This window comes from Aulonocara stuartgranti (assembly GCF_965226115.1).
Source record: "Aulonocara stuartgranti genome assembly, chromosome: 19".
NCBI classification, from domain to species: Eukaryota; Metazoa; Chordata; class Actinopteri; order Cichliformes; family Cichlidae; genus Aulonocara; species Aulonocara stuartgranti.
Genome location: NC_138955.1, coordinates 12,417,072 through 12,438,993, shown reverse-complemented (window position 1 = coordinate 12,438,993; position 21,922 = coordinate 12,417,072). Strand labels below are relative to the sequence as shown.

The following is a 21,922-nucleotide window of genomic DNA, read 5'->3' as shown; positions in this document are numbered from 1 at the left end:
AAGGGTAATATAACTGCGTTTCTTCAGTAAAGGGACAGGCCGTAAAGCCAGATGTGCCCCTCTTGGGTCACTGCTACAAGTATAAAGCTATTAGAGAGGCTTTCTGGGGCTAAACAAAGTACACAGTTATTTTTGGGCACAGATATAGCGGATGTGTTGCCTCAGGGGAGCAGCCAGATAACACAGGACAAAGAAGCAGCAGGTTATGACTGTGGCTGTTAAAGCAGGAGGTTGTTATAAATCCATCACCTACCTGATAAAGACATCAGGTTGTTGTTGATAACGTACAGCCACGTGCATTTCCTTGGGAAGAGCTAAACAGAGATTCAAACACAATAATTCAATAACTAAACATTGGCTTGTAAAAGAACAGAGTCAACAGTCAAACTGTCCAATCAGAGCTCAGCAAGTTTTCTCCACACCTCAAAACACAAATAATTCATTATGATGTACCAAACTCTTTATTGTGTTTCGGTTGTTTTGCTCCACCAACTTTAGGATTATGATTAAAGATGAAAAGTGACGAGATCGGTTCTGTTTATCAGTCTGACTCTTTAGCAGATGTCTGACTGCTTTCTGTATACACAGGGTTTCAGTACAACAGCTCATTATGTCTCAACTTGACACTGAAGTAGAAAGAGAAATGAAAACTTAAAAAGGTCAAAATAAATTCTTAAAAAAAATAAAATAAAAAACACTACAATGCATGCACACACTTCTGATTATTTAAACAACTAAGATCAACTCACATTGCTTATTAGAATTGTGTAATGCACTCAAGTTCCGAAATAGCTGGTGTTCTTTGCACAAAGCCCAAACTGACTGAGATGTTGAAAGCTCGTTTCTTCCTCTCTGCCATGATTGTGTCAAAATTTGATAAAAGAACGTGATCAGCTTGGACGTATATCAATCAGAAGGAACTAATAATTTGTGACCAGTTTGTGCAGGCTACAACTGCCAGCCCATGAATAATTTATTTTAATTATGATCGATTTATCTCTAACAAAATATGTATCACAGACTTTGTAGGTAGCTGCAGTTAAACCACAGCTTAAAAAACCATTACTTAAACTGGGGGTCTTAGCTATTATAGACCAATCTCCAAACTTCTTATTTCTAAAATTCTTAGTAGTATTTATCAAACAATTAACTGATCATTTGCAGAGGAATGGTTTATTTGAAGAGTTTCAGCCAGAATGCAGAGTACATCAGAGTGCACTCCACAAACCGCACTAGCAAAGCTTACAAATGATCTCGTGGCCTCTGATAGTACACTCATCTCTGTGCGTCTGTGTTTTATATATTCAGCTATGAAGTCAGATTAAAATTAATTAGTTAAACTACAGGCATATAAACTGGTGTGTGAATGTGTGTGTGAATGGGTGGATGACTGGATGTGTAAAGTGCTTTGCGGTCCTTAGGGACTAGTAAAGCGCTATACAAATACAAGCCATTTCCCATAAAGGCTTGGATGAGCTACTATCAATCTTCCAAATTCTGAATTCAAATGAAAGTGAGGTTTGATCTGAATTCGGTGATTTTTGACCATGATATATCCTTCAATGTGCACATTAAACAACTATACAGGACTAATTCATGCATTCATTGTTTCTAGGCTGATCAGGTTGCTTTTACAGTTCCATAAAAAAGCCCCTAGTTAATCTAAAATGCTGCAACAAGAGTACCAAAAGGGACTATAAAAATATATATTAGCTTCTGGTCTTTAGCTCCCTGTTGGATTGAAAATCTTTTTCCTCACATATAAAGTCTTGTGTAATCTGGCCCCATTGTAACTCGAAGACCTCATACTATCATATTATCTCAACAGAGCACTTTGCTCACAGACTGCAGGCTTCCTTGGGTTTCCTAGAATTTCTAAAAGTAAAATGGTTTCAGAGCCTCCCTCCTGTGGAACCAGTTTGGATTCAGGAGACTATTAAGATTAGATTGAAAACTTTCATTTTTGATAACGCTTTCAGCTATGGGTGGATTCTGAATTATCCCTTAGTTATGCTGCAGTAGAACACCCATGATAAATATAATATAAAGCAGCTTTTGTGTATTCCTGCCTGAAATCAATAAAACAGTTTTATCTGTGTGCGTCCCATAAAGACTCCCAAGCAATAGAATCAGGGTGGAGCTTCACAAAAAATTACAATTTCATTTTCAAGCAAGTTTCAGCTGCTGTTACCTGCTCCATTGTAGCTTCATGCAACTCATTAAGATTCAGAGTATAAATGCCATCTTCTGTCCCAAAGATTAGGTACTGATCTAGAAGAGGGATTAAAAAACAACAACATTGTGTTAGTAAAATACCCGAAACCCTCTGTGTGTGGTATGCTCACTGCTCTTTGTGTACCTTTGGTGTCTGGATGGATCCATGACGTGGCACAGTTGATCTTCAATGGACAGCCATCAAACACTTTAGAGAAGCAGGCTCCCATCTGCAATGAAAAGCAGCACAGCTCAAAGCAGGCAGCCTCTTAAATGTCAGCCAGAGTTTAATGAGCTGAGCTGAACCACAAAGCAGAAAGCTCTGTGGACCCCAAATATCTACAGAATGTACAGTAGAAGCTCAGACGAGAGTTTAATAACAGTCTCAGTGAAAGCGGGACGGCGGGAACCGTGAAGGACAATACAAATGATTCACTCACCAGTACTTTAGGAGTGGGTGGCAGGCCGTTGATAGCTGGTTTCTAAGGAGGAGGGGAGGAAATGAAAACCATAAGATAATATAGATGCAAAAGACAGAACAATTATCCTAAACTTAGCTCCATAATTTTAAAACCAGCCTGAACAATAAGCAAAAGAACAAAATGCTTGTGTGAGTGTCCTGTCAAAGTCAATTAAATATGAAACATGAATGGATGCCAAGTTTCCCCCATTAACCAGCCACATTTGGATATAACAAAGGAAAAGCATCATATTTGAGGTTTCAGTTTGAGTTCAGTCAGCTAGCTGGAGGCACTGCATGTATCAAATGTATGCTGTATGTTGTAGTATCACATGACATTTTATCCTTAATCCAATGAGACTAAATGTAGCTATTATGTGTTACAATCAGAAACTATAAACTCACAGGGAATTCCTTTTTCTCCTTCCGGTTTTGCTCACTGGATGGTGGCTTGGGACTCCCTCCATTCACACTGCCATCTGAATCATTATCTGTAATGAAAAACCAGGCAGGTAAAATTACACTTACACAGTATTAATATCAGTTCACGCTGTCAAACAAGGAGGGTGTGAATCCAAAGATCAACCATGTTTACATCAGGCTCCCTTACCTTTAAGTTCAGATTTACTTGGAGCTTGCAAAAAAAATAAAACATTTCAGCGCTTATGAAGAAAAATGAAGAAGACAAAGTATGCAGACTCGTACTGTGAATAAATCTGGATTTAGAAATAGACACAGATATGCTGAGACTCACCAGGATCCGAGGAGTGCGACAAAAGGCCGGGGCTACTGACGCTGGCTGACAGGAGGTCTGGAGATGAGTTCTCCACCTTGTTGCCCTGCTCAGGTGTGCTCTGTCTGCGAGCCACTTGGCTCGGTCCATTCTCCGAGTTAGGGAACCTCTTTACTGTCACAGACCTCTCATCGTTAAGGCCCATTTCCTCTGATGAGGTGCTTGAAGTTGGCTGAGAAGAAACATAACACTACAACACATTTAATCTTTACTTAAACCTAAAAAAAATTACAGCAAAAGTAGACATCTTTAAATTTAGGTGTTACCTTTGGAGGCAGAGGAGGAGGAACGCCTGGCTTGATGGTTGATCTGAAATTGAACCATTTTTAGCAGTAAGGTGTAAACCAGCAGAACAAAAGGTCATGCATTCATGATAAAATTTAAATCTGATGGCATAACTCACCGCTCCGTATCATCAAAGGCATCTTCAAGATGGGCGACGTGTCCCCTATAGGACAAACACAGTAATGAGTAACGCGGAAAGTAAGACTCATTTGGGTTTAGGAGGAATGCAAATGTTTATATGAAGTCCTATCTTTGAATGAGAACAATGAGGGGAAGATTCTGTGTTACTACAGACTTTAGATCACATTTGAGGTGACCTAAACCTACTGGGGACAATGATATTATTATGACTATGACCACTACTATAAACTACCAGTTAAAAGTAGGTTTCAAAACAGCTTCAATGCAGTTGAGCCCAAAATGGTTAGGCTGACACTTCAGCACTTTTTCTCTTCACACAACAGTAGTACACACAGCTTAAATCTACAGTAATCGTCACACCACACATGGTGAATGAAGAGGAGGCAGAAAGGGAGGTGGGCGGACCACGCTGAAAAAATGGTTGTGGCGCAGCAAGGAGGGTGTGGATTGGATGGCGTAGCTTATTACAGCACATGCAGTGTTAGTGTTACCGTTGGAACAATTCATCCTCAACGCTTTTGAGAAGGCTCCTTCGAGGGACAAGACGAGAGCGACACCGACAGTCAAAAAGAGGACAGAGAGAAGGTGAAGGAGGAAAAAAAACCCAAAAAACAAACAAACAGTCAAAGCACATGGACATGTGAGAGGGAGCTTAAAGACCAAAGTGACATTTCAAAGTGCAAAAGGGGGGCAAGGGGAGTAGGGGAGTGAGCTCATGTACAGCCATAGGTTAGGTCCAGTGAGCAAGCATGTTAATATGAGACACAGTGAAGAAAATCTATATACACAGAGAATCAAGAATGAGTAGTTTCTTTAGGACTAACATGTTTTGACTGTCTCAAAGTAAAAAAACAAACAAAACAAACTCAGACGATGTGAAATCCAAACAACAACAAATCTTTAATTTGCCTTAAATTCATTTGTCTGGTTAAGCCTCATGAGGCGCATTTATCTAAGACAAACCAGGTAGAGACTGAACGAGAACAACTGGGGGTAAATGGGAGCAGTTCCCATGACAACAGTTTCCATGGATCACCTGGTTGTTATTCCTCCTTCTGCAAAAGGACTCCAGGGGGAGAAGTCATTATCTTTGACATCCTGTGGAAAAGCATACATTCACAGAAATAGATATTTACATAGCTGCAGTTTTGTTAATCATCTGATATCTTTTTACTCCACACACACACACACACACGCACGCACGCACGCACGCAAGCACACACACACGCACGCACGCACGCACGCACACACACACACACACACACACACACACACACACACACACACACACACACACACACACACACTACAAACAGAAACTAAAATTAGTGTTAAACAGAAAATGATTTAAACAGAACATGATAATCACCGTTTCATAATGAGCCGCAGTTTCCTTCTGTACTGGTGCTTTAAACTGGAGCTTGTCAACTGTAAAAAACAGAGATGGTGTTTCTTTTCTTTTCTCCCTTTCTTTGCGCACATCTTTGACACTAGAGGGCATCAGCATCCAACACTTCAACACACACAAAGCACTGGAGTTATCAACATTGGGCATTAGTACCAGAAAACTTGGGAAAAAATTCCTTCCTAACCTAAAAACAGGTGTAAGAACAAACCCAAAGCAGATCATCTGCTTCCACAACAGTTAACCTGCCAAAACACTACAGAGATCCCTCACTGATTTACGATGTTACGACTTGAATGTTTGGTCTGTAGCTTCGAGACGAGTTGCTCACTAAAGACAGACACAGGTTAAACTTGACGCTGACCAGACCTGTTCCCTTTGGGGAAATATTAGTGTGAGGAAACATGAATTACAGATACATCACAGGACAGATTCTTCAGCAGTTTAGACTTCAGGTTGCGTTCTGTCAAACAGTTGATCCAATAAGGGTGTCTGGTTTGCTGTCCAGTATAAATACGACATGATTCGGCTGTAATTATGAAGGTGAAAGAAATCAGCCCACATAATCACCTTCGCATTAACAAAGACGCGTTGTATTAAAGAATTCAGACCACAGATCCCTCCCCACCTCCCCTTTCCCATGTTTTTCTTCTCAACATATCCAGATAGTGTGGAGGTTGGGAGGTAAGAAAAACAATAAAAAAGTTTAAAGAATTGAAGCCGAGTGATCAGGTGAGTCTTACGAGGCAAGCTTTGCTTTCTTGTCAGGGTAAGATTAGTCATTTAAATGCAATTTCAAGTCAGTCAGCCTAACAGGAACCAAGATGTCACAATATCCAAATTATTCAGCCTTACAAAAAAGCTGAAGTTACATTAGGTAGCCACTATATGCAGACAAAATCGCCTTATTAGTACCATTTAAATGTCAAACCGAGTGTTCCATTTCTACAACATTATCATATTTCTAATGAAATCTTAGGGGTGAGGGTTGGAATTAGACAAACACACACTGTCTCACTACTCTCACACTGACCTGCATCCACCCTGTGTCCCTCAGTGAAGCTAGGACTTGAGGGTGGCTCTCTTTGGTCTGTTCCATTGTTTGCTTCATGGTGGAGGGAAGGTCATATAACAGTGAGAAATTTAGATAAAAGAAACCAGACAAGAAGTACATCTGATACAAGCGATCACAGCACAGACGAGCACAAAACACAATGCAGCATGGTATAAATACCACACCTATCTCAACGCCAGGCAGCTGTTAGGTCATTCTAAAATGATGAAATGAAGAAATGGCCACAAACTACTGACACAACAGGCACAACACTGCATTCGGCTTTATCTATCACAACTAACGGCGACACAAAAAAAAAAAAAAAAAAAAAAAAAAAAAAAAAACACAGCTTCCTTGAAGGGGCAGGGGACAAGATGTAGAACTGTGACAACTGGACCCATCGCCAAATTCTTGAAAACAAATTCTGGCTAAAAACTTGAGATTTTTAGGAAAACTCAGAGACCCTTCAGACAAGCTATTTTGCAGGATTCCTTGAGCAACAGATGAGACAACACTTAACATGTAAAAATAGCACAAGCGACTTTACTTTCTCTTCCATGAATCCACAGACTTTTTTTTTTAGACACGCCAAAACATGCTGTGGCCTGGAAAGGTGCCAGCCTCTGCTGCAGGATTAAAGGAATGACCCTTGGTGATGCCACCAGACCTAGATCGACCTAACCACTCACAACAGCTAACACGCAAACCAACGACAGGACAGAAGCACAGCGAGCGATTGCGGAGAGGGGCTGGCCTTAATGATCCATTTAGCTTTGATGTTCACTTACAGTCGATCTCTGAGCGCGTCCTCTCAGCTCTGGCATGCTTGTTGGTGGAGCGGATGGTGTGTCTGACTTCGCTGTTTCCCTGAAACTGATGGTGAAAGACAGAATTTTTATTGAGGGAGCAGCACTTCAGAAGACAGTAAAATGTTAGGAGCTTATATAATATTCAGTGTGTAATTATTAGTTATCGCATTATCTTTTTAGATTATCTACAAAATTTGAGTTACGGTTAGCCAAAGCTGAGCTGAGACCAGCTTTTCTGGAGCATGATCACATTATTATGCATCCCAGTGGCTGTTTGTTTGCAACAAGCTCTATTGCTTGCAGTCAATAGCCTTTAGAGTTTTTTCACTCATCGTGGCCAAGACAGTGCTACTGCTGTCAGTGGGAGAAAAGCACAATGGTCCTTTAAAAAGCGCTGGTACCACCTCTTTGGCTGCCACATAGATGTGATGTTGAATCCAGTCGGAATAATAATGTCATTGGAGAGAATCAGGAAGAGGGGGAAGGGAAGTTTTAGGGGAACATGAAAGACCTGAAAGAAGCTCGCTGGTTATAGTTCACCGCTGAAAACATGTCACACATTCTAATATTTACATTCACTGATAAGAATCTGTCGTGTAGCTCAAACAGCAAGTGATAGTTTAACGTACTTCTTTAAATCAGTTATTTGCAACAAGTTCAAACATGTTCAAACAAACATGTACCAAGAACTGCATTACAGGTTTAATATTTTCAGGGTATAAATAAAAGTTGTGTGTTTATATTTCTGATTACTAGCTTGTTGACTGGGTTGGCTTTGATTTTCTTAGACAATCTCCTAACAACACACATTTCTATATATGATTTGGAGTCAGTTATTACCTCAAGGTCATCCTCATCCATTTCTCCAAAATTCTGGTGGTTGTCCGGGTTGTTCATCTTATCAATAAGCTCTGTGGCAAGTCTCCTCGTCAAACCCGTCTGAGCCATAAACACATGCTGGGAGAAACACTAAAGAGTTAGAGATCTTTACCAGGATCATAACAGGAAAACAGCTGTTTGTGTTAGACACCTGACACTAATTTGACACATAAGAGTCATAAAGGTATAGAAGCAAAGAATTTAGATTCATGTGGGGGTGGATGAAAAGGAAAGCACACTCTCTGTCAGTTCAAAGATTTTTTACAAATCATGACCTTATCAGGTCTTAAATTTAGGGAAATACTACCCGAGTTGTTAAATAATGACATCATCTGAGGTTGTATTTACCTAATTTTAAGACATGCAAAGAACCCCATTTCTTTTATTATGTCCTGATGCATAAAACTTTTGTATTTAAAGAGGGTGTACTTTCTTTTCAGATTGCAGATTGTAGGTAGTGTTCTACCCCAAAAGCTTGTTACAGATCACCAACTCCTAGCTATAAGGATAAATCATCACATTCCAGGACTTCTGGGATGCAACTATCCTCAGAGATACATGCTGTACTAATGAGACGAGAATACACTGTGCTTGTATACCTAAAAATTAGAAACGGGTGCTAACTGAACTCTGGCTCCCATCCTAAAGAGCTGAAACTAAGATAAGCTTTAATAAATACGAAACACTGAAAACAGTTCAAGGCCAGAGTCTGACGGCAAGCCAAACACTGAGAACGTCAGCCAAACCACACAGAAGCTGAGGAGGCCAGCTGGGGTTCATAAGGCTCTGCTGAATTTGGACAGAATGACAACTTCTATTTGTTTGTCAGGTGTTTTAGATTTGCAAAGGAACATAGGCCAACAAGCAAAAGAAAAAAAGAAGACGAAGAAGACACTGCAAAAAACAACAGACTCTCCGAAAACATTCACATTTTTTAAACATCAGCGCTCATACTGCACTATATTTTTTTTTATTTTGAACATTTCAACCACGCATGGAAAACCAGAGTAATATTTATTACCCCTAGAATTTTTTCTGCAGTGGGCCGCTTCTTTGGGCTCTTTGTTAAACACACTTTCACAAAGTTATGGAAGGCAGGAGACCTGTTGGATAAGATAAGTTTGTTTAAAACAACGATTATTCATATTATCTAAGAGCAAGGTATAAAGGTATAAATTATATCGCAATCCAACAATAGCATTGTGATTACTTTGGAACACTCACCATTTGCTCTTATCTTTTAGCTTCGGAGGCTGGAAGCTACTCTTCGACATCAAAAACAAGGCCCTACAGCAGATAAAGGAATGAGGATTTAATGACGCCAAGGAGGAAAATGTATTAATATATTATGTAAGGGAGCTCTAACTGATCATTTATGGGGAGGAAGTAAAACATACCTCATTGGATGCAAGTCAAACATCGGAGGCTGGAGCTCAGCCAACTCTATGGCTGTGATGCCAACAGCCCAGACGTCACACAGCTGGTTGTAGCCCCCGTTCTTCTCCACTGCAGCTACTTCAGGAGCCATCCTAAAGAAAGTGAGGACAGAGATTTAGCAGTGGCTCATTTGTTAGAATAAAAAGCAGAAGTCAGCTTTAGTGAAAGAGCAGAGGCCTGAATGTACCAGGGTCTACACATCTATAGCGTGTGACATTGAACTTTCATCTAGAAAATGGTGAAAAATATTCTAGGATGGAGCTGAAAAGGCTTAGAGTCTTTCACCAGCGCTCTTTAACCAAACTAACAAAAGCTGTCAAGGGCCTAGAGGCCTGTTTTACACAGATGACACACTCACCAATAAGGTGTTCCGATAAAGGACTTTCTTTTGGCAATGGTGGCTGTTATTTTGGCTGCAACTCCAAAGTCAGCTGTAAGAAGGATAACAGGGCTTTACAGATTATGTAATGCACATACAGCTAAAGGCTGTTCAGGAGTTCAGGTTCTCATGAAATAAAGATGCTGAAGAGGAACTTACCCAACTTCACGTCTCCGTTGTCTGTCAGCAGTATGTTGGCACCCTGTAAAGAGTAAACATTTGATTTATGCTGAGAAAATCCATTTAAAAAACATACAACAAGAATTTATTAACATTAGAATGAAGCTTGATTCTCATGTAAAACAACGTTTCAAAAATGTACATTAGATTCAAACAGTTGTATCTATTATGGATCTCAATATGATCACTTCAGGCACACACTGTACTGCTGTGAGCACAGGAGCTCCGCCCACCTGCTCCTCAAACCTTCTGTTTGCGAGGGGGAGCCAATCAGAAAAAGTTGGCTTAAAGAGTGTTTCAGAGATTGAACTGAAGAGCTATATCAAAGCAGATAAGGATCATCTTATAATGTTAATGACGTAAAGTCGCTCAAGCAGAGTCTAAAAAGATAAATACAGGGCCAGAAATAACCACAATAACAGCTTTATATGTGTAAAGATTTCTCAGCAACACCCGGCATGTTACTATCCTGGCGTCTCGTAAACTTGGAGTAGTATCACAGCCTTTAATAGTTTCACTAATATTGTTTCTGCTGGCTGTGACTGACGGTGTCTCTGGTGGCATCCTGCGGTGAGAGTAGAGGAAACAGGAAGTGCTTGCTGCATAGAGCTGAAAAAGATAATAGATCCAGCCCTGACCTTTATGATAACACATGAGAGCGAAGTTCCAGGCTTTAGTGCATGCATCGAGCAAAGTTAACTTCAGCTCAAAAGTGCAAAAGTAGCATCAGTCACATGCTTCCGAGCAAGCACACCCAGTTATGCTTTTCCTGTGACTTTGGTTTTACACCTATGCTGCCATGTCCGACCTCTGCCCCATTTTGAGGGCCACCAATGCATTCATGCTGACATTAATAGTACTGAAACTGCTACTTGTGCTGCTGCTTTTTCTTGAGATGTTCTGAAATTTACTGCTTAAAGTATCATCAGACGGTCGGTGTTTGTATGTGATGTATTACAACAGCCACGATAAGGAGACAAAATTCACATTCAAAGAAAATGAAATAAAAACCAATTGTACCTTGATATCGCGGTGCATCTTCCCCTTAATGTGGAGATATCCCAAACCCTGTAAAGGAAGGCACAGCATTACGTAATGACCACATTTGAAACCACAAACTCTGTAACGTTTCCTCAAAATATTCCAAGTAAATTACCTGTAAGGTCTCTCTGCAGACGTATGCTATTTGAAGCTCTGACAGAGGTCCAGTCACTATTACACACATTCATTCAATGTTAGTAGGGCTGAAGACAGAGATGGCACAAGGTGCATAGCAATAAAACGTAGTTCATGTCTGCACCTTGCCATGTATGAATAAAACTAAAGCTCACCATGATAGATGTCCTGCAGAGATCCTCCCCCGCAGTACTCCATGCATATCCAAAGTTTCTCTCGACTAGAAAAAAAAAGCAGAATTAAGAACATTTTAACCACTTATGCAGTCACAAAATACACCAGAGCAAACAAACATTTTGAGAAGCTGCGAAGCTTGTTTTAGAAAAAATAAAATAAAATTGCTCCCTGATAAAAAACAACTAAGAATAAGAGGTGTAAGAGTTCTGAAACTGGAAATGAATCCTCCATAGAAAGTTTCTTCCTGTTTCACATGAAAGCTGAACATCTAAAAAGCCTTCAGGTAAAGCGTGTGCTGAAAATACAACAAGCGATCGCTGCTGTGGTGAGAAGTTTTCTCTCAGCTTTGTTGTTCACACGCTACACCCTAAAAAACATATAAAAACAGACCAAAAACAGTAACAAGGCCTTATAATTTAGAGAATGGTTGCAGTCCTAATAAAAACGACACGTGAACCAGTAGAGGGGTTGCTCACTGCCACCTTGTTTCACTCAACATTTAGGTGGTCATGGAAACCATTTCAGGTAACTAAAGGGGTCAACAGGAAACTTAAAATTTCCCCAGATAAACAGGGGTTCCTTTGATTAAATTAAGGTAGTTTTATAATAATTAATGCACAGTTCATTGCTCATTAACGCTTTACTGTATCCAGTTGAGCTCTGTGTGGCAACGCCACATAAGACATGCCTGCTGAGATAAGACATACAGCTCTCTGCACGAATAGCCAAATAAAATAGTTCAGAGGCTTTTATTCCATTTAAACCTGCTGGAAGTCTAAGGAAGATGTGGGCGGAACCGGGCCAACTTCCTCTGAAATACCAGCCACAAATCATGGACTTCATTAAAACAGAAGAATAGCATCCTGGCACCGAAGGGCCTAGTCAGCACCCGTCTGCCCAGTTGAAGAGTCTGAGTCATACTTTCACACACACAGGTTTACTAAGTAATTAAATACATCATGTGAGTTTCAGGCAGTGGCTTGTTAAATCCTTTTGACAGTTACATATGAATTCCACAAATGTTATGCACTCGACTGGCTGTGAGAGTGAGGAAAAAAAGAAAACAAACTGTGAGGGTAAAATGACTACGCAGGAGCATTTTGTGCTGGCTCTTACCAGAGGTAGCTCCCAAAGTAGGCCACAATATTGTGGTGCTTGCATTCCTTCACCATGAAGATTTCCTGCTGTATGATGGAAAAGTCATCCCCTGGAAACAGAGAGAGAAATCACAGACACACGGACCAAAAAAAAGTGTTTATTTCATTTTCTGCCCTGCTTTGTTTTAAAATGAAAAATTACTGCAGTCTTAAAATAAAAACCATTTAGTTTAAAAGATCATGTAAAAACCCTCAGAGGTAGTATGTTTTTTGGGCACTAAAGTCTGTTGACACAAACGACCACACAAGCATCCAGCGTGTGACAATGCTTGCATCTTCCTTAAACTTTAGGCTTTAAAAAGGCAATAAAACAACCCTAAATCTTCTCTTTGTTATCTTTTCAGTTCAGTAAACAAAAAGTCTTCCCATGTTTGCCAAGGTTTCACCATATTTTATCCCTGTGTAAATACAGCAGGATACAGAACACTCAATGACATGAGAGGTTTTAAAGTTTATGTGGTATAGGTCATTATCAAAGCAGCATTCCAGCTCAGCAAAGATCACCACCACATTTAACCAGTAGGAAGCAAAAAGACAAAAATATGTAAGCTCAGCTGTCCCAGTTGAGCATAGAAAGACAGCCCTGGAATACATTAACAGCTGGTTAAGATCAACTACACTCTGTGACTGTCATCACAGGCAATGCTTTAAGCTTAAGTTCATATATAAATGTCTTTGGTTCCGCGATCAATCATCCAGGTTAGGAAATGAAGAAGTACTCAAACTGATGAAGCTTTTCTCCCAGTGAAACGCTACGTGCAGATGAACAAAATCCACTTTCTTTGATTCACACATAAATATACTCTCTGCTTAAATAAATAGTAGGTTGCACATCATTGGTAGTGACAGGAAATTACTGAAAACAAACTTATTTCCTTTCCAGGCTGTGGTCAAACCTGTGAATTCTTGTAACTGAGGTGGTATGTGAACAGACCTCTTTTTTTGCTTCTGTTATACAATCATCAGAGTAAATTAAACTGAGCTGCATTACACAACAATACTGTGCTTCAGACACCAAACCAGGTGGTTTGGGGTCAGCTTTTCTGATACAGGGCTAGTTATACTCAGAAAGAAAGCATGATCAGCAGAAAAACTTCCTGAAGCACAGCGGCTCGTTATTGTGCACAAACACTTTGCAAGCAACTAGGCAACTTGCGTACAGCCAACCTGTTTTCAGTGTGTCTGGGACAGTTTAGGCTTTTTCACGTGCCTGGAATGCAAACACGAGTCAAACTATTTAAACAATACACGAGTCGTGTCTTAAAATAAACCAAACACTATCTATATGCCTTTGATTTTCCTACATATAACTCAGTATAGCAGAAAGCACACATTTCCGTGCGTCACATTATTTTAAGTGACACAGAAGGAGACTTTTTTCCCGAAAACTCATTCAGTCACCAAGGTGGCATGTCAGACATTCTGCTTACAGCTTTTACATAGCTGAAATGTCAAAGAAAAGTTTACCAGAAGGAAGACGTATTGCAAAAGTCGAATACACCTCCAACTGCTTTTTACACGCACGCTGGGATATTCCTGTTAATGTGCCTTTAAAAAGCTTTAATCAGATTCACAATTAAATCTACTTGGTAAAGTTTCTTTTTCCATTTACTCAACACACTGCCATAGTTTTTACTTCTGTCCTTTTTGTTACACATTCAACATGTGCAATGATGACGATTGAATTACTCGGTGCTCAATATGGTCAAGAGAAGCCTCAACAGGAGGAAGTGGAGCATTGGCGTAATTCTGCTTGACTCCCTCCACTCCATTTGTTAAATGTCCTATAGATAAGAGGCTATAATAAGAATATGAGTAATGCCTCACACTCACCGGACCTTGTGAAAGCAACTGCTTGACAGCTTTGACGCAAAGCTCCAATTTTTTTCATGGAATCCTACATGAAGCCTCACCTTGGCGAACAGGGTTATAACTATGTCATACCACATGTGTACAGGGAGAACTAGTGTGGATCACAAACAATCTTAAATATATCTGTTGACTGACAGCAAAGGGTTTGAAGAGCCACAAAAATTTGAGCAGGAGTAATTTTAGTGAGTGAGCTTAGTACAGAAAACAAAATACATAACAAGTCACCCCACAATCTTCTCTTCTTGGTGAGCAGAGGCCTAAGAGTTTAGCCACTTCCTCCCAGATCGAGCGCTTCCCCCTGCTCTGAATATACACTATGCCTCTCATCGTGTCAAGTTTCATTTCAGTATGTAGGACTTTTGTCGAAACCTGTTACCGATAATCTCAGAAATAAAGTCCTTTTTTAATTTAAAAACATATCTGACGGTAGAAGAAGATGGCTTTATTTTAACTGACTGCTAACTGGAACCATCCAAAGATGAGAAACAAGATTAGGAAACATTAAAAGTTACTGTTTATGTGTTGAAATTTAAAAAAAAAGAAAGTAAAATAAAAAAAAAGGTAAGTCTGGTGACATAGTTCTGAGAATCTCTAGTGGAAACTGCTGGGAGGTTTTTGCAAACACACAGAACTTAAAAACTACAGAGTCACAAGACGACCAGACTAATGATGAAGTGATTATGAGTTTGTACCAAAAAAAGAAAAAGAAATGTCCTTCTCCATTTGTCATTAATGGTCACACAGTGACAACCCACACCAATTTGGTTCAGTGGTTATTTTTCTTTTAATGCTGCAGTCAAAAGCCCCACAGTCTCACCGCCAGAAGGTTTTACCACTCCTAACTCTTTTTCTGTCCCGTATTTTCTTACAGGCGTCACTCCTGGTTAAACCTGTTTGATTGCACGGTCCACCCAAAGCTGTTTACCTCGAGCACAGAAAGGAGGGCCTCTTGCGAAAGATTAGGTAAAGAAAGGAGTCCTTCTTTGACCAAAGCTGGGTCAAAAAAAAGAAAAGAAAAGAAAGGAACTCTGAACACAGGTTTAGATCATCTTGATAATCTATTGAGTTAACCTGTAACAATTTTTGCTTTAAAGCCTTTGCAGTCCAACCTTCTCACTTCATCTGATATTTTCTGATCATTCCTATATAACCTGTCAAGTCTGCACAAGTCATATCGACCATTTTGCACAGTCCATCATAAAAACAAGAAACGTTCCTCCCTCGCCAAGTCTGTCTTTTGGCATGCAGCTCACTTTCCTAATTTTTTTTTTTAACAGGTTAAGCGTGACAAGAAAGACGAGAAATGTTTCTTTGCATCTGTTTACGACCAGCCTGCCAATTAAAAAAAAAAAAAACTATCTTGAGCAGTCAAAACATGTGATGCACGTTTTTATAAACTGCCTTTCGTTCAACTTAATCAACAAGAACCTTCATCAGAAAAAAAAATCAAACAAAGAAAATACGTTGCGGCTCAACTGCATTACATAACAAGATGGGACATGTTTTGGCCCTCAACCAGCTTCAGCTTTCTGAAATTTGTAGTTGAAATATTCAGCTTGTGGTCTCCATCAGACAAATTTAGCACCATTGATCTCAGTCATTGTCATAAGCCGAGGCCACCAAGTCAGGATAAATTCATACTTTTATGCTCTGTCCTGCAGGAATCCATACTACCGCACAATAATATATAGAATAATAATAATATATATCAAGTTCATGGATCAAACATTTAAACATTTGACAAGAAGAACAAATGTAAACACTGATTAGTGATCCTATGATTCTTCATTGACCCAGACATGTGATGAATGAAAGAAAAGCATAAACAGGAGTGAATGTCCTCCTTCGCTGTTAATCAGCTGAGCTCTGTCTGGTCGCTGGTGGTACAAAGCCCTCTCCGTAATCCCACTAATCTGGATCGTGCTAACTCTGTCACTAGGTCATTACCAGCATAAACCCCAAAGTGGAACCAGTCTTTCTGTTCCTTGTACACAAAACCACACATCATACTCCTGCTGGGAAATGAGATTTATTTTTCACTGTTTAGATATTTGCCTTTTCTTGATAAATATTATATAAAATCTTCAGTTTACGTAAGAAGTCCAGTTTTGTTGCAGTAAAAAAAATTTTTTTTACAGTTATTTGAGGGGAGTTTTTTTCTGTAAAATGCTAAAAAGCTGTGTGTTTTCTTTTCACTGCGATGAGATAATGAAATAAAGGTAACAGCTCTTACCTGGTTCCAACTTTATGACCTTCACAGCAGCAAGCTCTCCGGTTTGTATGTTTCGAGCCTGAAAAACACAATAACACAATTTTAACTGAGGCTTTAACTGTAGGTTGCTCACCGCCTGTTAACTGTATTGACTGAAACACTGACTATAGAGACCAAATAAACTTGAACACAAAAGTCAATAAAGAAAAGAAGTTGTGGCCAACCAGCATTATAAATTAGCCACCAGGGAAAGGCCGGACACCGTCTGTGACTTATGAATAAATGTCTGAATGTCTGCATATTTTAGTCATTCCTCAGTTAATTTTTTGTTTCTTCCCTGAATCACTTCATAATGCCGACAAGCATGTTTGTATTTCATAGATTTTACAAAGCATCCATCATGTGTAAAAGTCCTGTGCTACAGCAGGTTTCACTGAAGTCCAAATCCAGGTCAAGACGGGATGCTGCCTAATCCGAGAGAGTGAAATGTCTGGACGAGCGGCTAAATCAGCCATAAACCACAAAACCCAGCAGCCTGGGCATCTTTCAGTAGTGGAATGTGGTGGTGATTCACACATGTAAACAGCAACCCAAACAAAGCTTTAAACTGTTTAAAATGCAGCTGCGTGCACACAAACATAAAGACATTTAAGAAAACAGAACAATTTTTTCCTACTGTGCACATATTACGAGAGCATGTGACTGTTCTGCTTTAAACTCAAGTGTGTTTAGTATTTGTGTTGAACCTCTGTTTGTTACTTCCTGAAGCAGAGGTAACCAACCTAAGAAATAAGCCACTAAAGGGGGGAGTTTTCATTATAATACCCACATACAAGATGAAGCAGAGAATATGTAGCATGTGACACTGTTTCTCATTTCCATTAGGATTCTTTCCATCTCTCTCTCACGTCTCTGGTCTCATGTTTGCGCAAATTCAGGGTAATTACAGTGAGGCTGATTCCTTCAAACTGAACATATACATAGAACAAAGTGAGTAAACATCATAAGTGTGAAAGACCTGGCACTTTTCACAACTCAAAATACCTCCAGGTACCCCATTATTTTGGGAAAACAAAACTTTTCTAGCATTTTTTTTTAAGTCAAATTTGATTGTTGAGCCTATAAGTGCAGTTTTAATGCCCTTGTGACAATCAAAATATAAGTAATTTAGATAAGGCTGTAAAATAGCTGGTCAAATAATGGATGTGTAACTAAGATGGCTGCTGAGTGGTGAGACTAGCTTCTAGAATGATTTTACTACAAGTGACTGACTATTTACAGTATCCCTTAGTTCCCTCTTTGTCCCTCAACACTTAACTTTGATGCAAATATTTTCAAAGCCATCGATACTCCATTCATCTACTGGCCTTCCAAGATTGGTTTTTCCCTTTCTAATTGTGTTATATGACAGGAAATTGACCAGAAAAAGATTCACAACCTGGGGAATTACTCTACAACTAAAGAAAACCAAAATAACCTCCACAGAGATGCCATGAAATTGTTAAACCAATATATTCACATGTAGTAAACATTCAAAGGTGAGGAATGCCATGCTGAGGACTTTTCCCAAATCTAAAGGCGCTTTCTCTGTCAAAGGGCAGAACACACCCATAGTGAAACGCATGTTTAGACAGGGGCCTGATCATATTTCAACTCACTGCAGCTCTGAGCCTGTGAGCTCCGGGAGAATACCAGGCGCAGCATACCACCGGTGGCCTGTCTGGGGGTGGAGGGTGGGCTGGCTCGCTGGCCAGGAAGGCTTTGTATGGAGGGAGGCCATGTGAGCCCGGCTGAACCATCACGTCTACATCAGATGGTTTGTCTGTTTGTGTGCGACAGATGGATAAACAAGAAAATTCTCCAGCAAAACGCACCTTGCCGCAGCCAGACAAACAGTGGGAAACATCTGGCAGTTAGTCGGCTATACCCAGCAAATTAATAACACATACGCAAAACAGCATTGGCTTGAAACAAATACATCAACGCACTAATATAATCATTCGATTTTCTATGGGGATTCTCCAGATGTTTGAGATTCACAACAATCTGACAAAGAAAAGGAGCAAATCCTCATAAATGTGCAGCTGGAACAAGTAAAGCTTTGCCATTTTTCAAGAAGAACATGGTAACAAATCACCCGAACAGTCAATTACTCTCTCTCTACTCTTTCTTACTTTGGACCTCTGGTTTTAACTGCAATAAAAGACTGTAGACTCAAGACTATTTGCCCAGTTTTTCCACAAAAAAGGGAAAAACCCCAAAAAGAAAAACTTACGAAACTAGACTGTCTCACAAAAAGCTGCAAAATAAATACAGCGCATATGCAAGTGAGAAAAAGGAACCAAATAATCATATGTTATTGCTGACAGTCTTTCTATATCCATGTCCAAAAACTAAACACAAATTTGACAGCTGAACTCTTATTCTGAAAAGTTATGCATCACACAATGTACTGTAACTGACCACTTTATTAGGTACGTCCTTGTACTGTCCTGGAGCCACTTTCGCTTTCAGAACTGCTTTAAATCTTCACAGCACAGATTCAACAAGGTGGTCAAAACATTCCTTTGGCCCATATTAACAGATAGTATCACACAGTTGCTGCACATTTGTCACGTGCACATCCATGATGTGAATCTCCTGTTCCACCGCATTTCAAAGAACAATAGAATAGAATAGAAATATCCTTTATGGACCCTGACTGGGGGAAACTGTAGTCTTCCAGCAGCAAAGTGACAGGCAGATGGAAAATGCAAATAAAAAATAAGAAATAAGAGACTGTACACTAAGTAAGGGCAATTTACAACATAAGCTGGTGTAGCCCATCTGGTTCAAGGTTAGACATGTTATGCATTCAGAGATGCTCTTCTGCATACTTCTGTATAACGAGGTATGCTGAACGAGTGGTTATTTGAGTTACTCTTGCCCTTCTATTAGCCTAAAGCATTTTGGCCATTCTCTTCTGATATCTGGGATCAACAAGGCATTTTCCCCTGCTGCTCACTGGGCACTTTTTGTCTTTTTCAGATATTATCTGTAAAGCCAACCAATGATAGTGTGGTGGAAAATCCCAGTAGATAAAGAGTTTCAAAAATACTCAGACTATCCATCTGACACCAACAACCACATTCAAAGTCACTTAAATCACCTTTATTTCTTCCTCATTCTGATGTTCAAATTGAACTTCAGCAGGCCATCTTGACCATGTCCACATGCCTATCTGTTGAGTTACTCCCATGTGACTCTCTAATGACATATTCAGTTAGCAAGCAGCTAAACAGGTGTACCTATTGAAGTAAGTGGTGAATGTATTTCTGATGTATGTTGCATTGTCTCCACCAAAAGTGGTAGAGCAAACTAACAAGAAGATACAAGCAACGACCTGAGCACAACAGTCAAACTGGTTTAGCAACACTGCCTCCACAAGCAGGAAAATACAGGTAACAAACTGATCCAACCAATAAAATAAGATAACAAAGTAAAAAACAGTAAGCGCCACCATATGCAATGTTTGGCGCATGAATGGATGCACAACCTGGCTCTCACTCAAAAGCTCCTGTCAATGTGTTTGCCACATGTTATCATGGCTTACAAAGCAAACACCACTCTGGCTTAAATTACAGCGACAGCCTGATTAGTCATGATGTGGTGGGTTATGTTATCTCTAGCTCTAATGATAGACTGTGGGAACATCACTGTACCTTATACACGTCTCCATATGTGCCACTTCCAACCCTCTGAATGAGTTCAAAGTCATGCTGAGGGTTCCTCCTTTGGATTTCATTGCTTGGTCGGGTAAAGATATCCATGGTACCTTGACCCAGAGATGCCTTTACATTTATTTGGACTGACCAACGGTGGTGTCGATGATCTGATGCAACAATGGTTTTGAGTCAGTGTTACTCAGACTGCCCGTCCCTGTTGTCCATGTCCTGAAAGGTGGAAAGTTTTTTGGGGAAAAGTGCACAAAAGAAAAACAGCGAGTATTAATCTCTATTAATAACCCTGGACGAGCTTAGCTTTGACATCTGTCACGCAAGCACTAACTAATTTACCGCCAACTACTCCTCAAAAGTAATAAAGAGACAAGCATTTAAAAGCAGTGACTATTATAACGGTATTAACATGCAGGTTGTGGTCATTCCAGCAATTAGCCAGAGCCGGTGAGAGGCTTAGCATCCGGGCGGGTCAGCTAACGCTAGCTAACTGGCTAAAGTTAGCTTCTCGGCTGGCTTTAACTTCAACAGTGTATACCTTCAACAACACAAACACGGCGGGAGCATGTCTTGAACTCCGAATCGTTTTCAGGCTTTTAACTGTGCGATGGCGTCGAATAGTTATCCAAAAAAAAAACAAACAAAGGCGGTCCCCCTCTTTTGTTATCGAGGGAACAGTAGTAAACTTCACTCGCTTGCTGGTCCTGCTGCTGCTGCAGTTCACTCCTTCAGAGAAAAAGCGACAGGGTCGACTTCAAATCCCCGCAAGCCAGCGTTAAGTTTTGCCGTTGCCATGTCATTTCCCTCGGCTGACAGTTTTAGATTAGCCTCGGGCTCATGGGTAGAATACTAACGTTAGACTACATAAACAATAAACTGTTGGATTTACTGAAATAACACGCTCCCTTAAAAGCAACAGTGTGTTACTAATCTTTGTGGAGTCGCAGTTATTGGACGCTGCTGCATTCGAGTGCATCACGGAAAATAATCTAACCACAATCACGTATTTATTACATCGTTAATAATATAACAAAAGTATTCGATTTGTAATAAAGAAATAAAAATATAAAGGGCATTCAAAGCACATGAAATGTATCTAGACGTCTCATTTTTAAAATAGTACCTTTTCTTTATTATCTATTCGAACCAAATTTTGATTTATGGGCTCGTTTTTGATGTAGTTATGGTTTAGTATCTCAGCATATCTTTTCAAAAAAAGTTGGATGAATAAAATTTCTGTTGAGATGTAATTATGACCCCTTAAAGTTATCATTTGCAGGTATTACTGTATTTGAAAATGCTTTACAAGCATAATTTCATGCCACAAAATACAATCAGGAATAATAAAAATATTCTAAATAAGAGAATATCTTTATTTTTCAAAGGGTTGGTGGAAAAAGGTCTGAATTTTTTTGATGTATGATTATAGTAATATTTTAGGTTATTCTTTTTTTTTTAAATACAATTTAAGTGAAATAATTATCTGATATCAGTAGGTCTAAAACCAGATATCTGTAATTTCCTTTATTACCCAACATGAAAGTGGTTTATTTTAAGGCAATAATATTTATCCATG

General features: G+C 39.6%; 1 protein-coding gene across 11 annotated transcripts in view; it reads right to left on the bottom strand.

The window, feature by feature from the left end:
- Positions 1 to 21,315, bottom strand: part of map4k5 (mitogen-activated protein kinase kinase kinase kinase 5) — a 28,504-nt gene extending 7,189 nt beyond the window's left edge. The window contains exons 1-27 of one of the 11 annotated variants that reach the window (XM_082516596.1): positions 20,885 to 21,315; positions 20,332 to 20,562; positions 16,652 to 16,709; positions 12,506 to 12,596; positions 11,368 to 11,432; positions 11,193 to 11,248; positions 11,057 to 11,104; positions 10,016 to 10,058; positions 9,836 to 9,908; positions 9,438 to 9,569; positions 9,265 to 9,327; positions 9,062 to 9,143; positions 8,002 to 8,118; positions 7,141 to 7,225; positions 6,332 to 6,403; positions 5,263 to 5,321; positions 4,930 to 4,991; positions 4,385 to 4,423; positions 3,871 to 3,915; positions 3,734 to 3,776; positions 3,429 to 3,657; positions 3,285 to 3,308; positions 3,080 to 3,165; positions 2,655 to 2,696; positions 2,360 to 2,444; positions 2,192 to 2,271; positions 254 to 314 (exon numbers count right to left, since the gene is read on the bottom strand). In XM_082516596.1, coding sequence (XP_082372722.1) covers positions 254 to 314; positions 2,192 to 2,271; positions 2,360 to 2,444; positions 2,655 to 2,696; positions 3,080 to 3,165; positions 3,285 to 3,308; positions 3,429 to 3,657; positions 3,734 to 3,776; positions 3,871 to 3,915; positions 4,385 to 4,423; positions 4,930 to 4,991; positions 5,263 to 5,321; positions 6,332 to 6,403; positions 7,141 to 7,225; positions 8,002 to 8,118; positions 9,062 to 9,143; positions 9,265 to 9,327; positions 9,438 to 9,569; positions 9,836 to 9,908; positions 10,016 to 10,058; positions 11,057 to 11,104; positions 11,193 to 11,248; positions 11,368 to 11,432; positions 12,506 to 12,596; positions 16,652 to 16,709; positions 20,332 to 20,439 — 1,948 coding nt within the window. In that variant the 5' untranslated portion in view covers positions 20,440 to 20,562; positions 20,885 to 21,315. The remainder of the gene's footprint in view (positions 1 to 253; positions 315 to 2,191; positions 2,272 to 2,359; positions 2,445 to 2,654; positions 2,697 to 3,079; positions 3,166 to 3,284; positions 3,309 to 3,428; positions 3,658 to 3,733; positions 3,777 to 3,870; positions 3,916 to 4,384; positions 4,424 to 4,929; positions 4,992 to 5,262; positions 5,322 to 6,331; positions 6,404 to 7,140; positions 7,226 to 8,001; positions 8,119 to 9,061; positions 9,144 to 9,264; positions 9,328 to 9,437; positions 9,570 to 9,835; positions 9,909 to 10,015; positions 10,059 to 11,056; positions 11,105 to 11,192; positions 11,249 to 11,367; positions 11,433 to 12,505; positions 12,597 to 16,651; positions 16,710 to 20,331; positions 20,563 to 20,884) is intronic. The other 10 variants (XM_082516599.1, XM_082516600.1, XM_082516602.1 and 7 more) reach the window with 10 other exon arrangements.
- Positions 21,316 to 21,922: the final 607 nt, after the last annotated feature.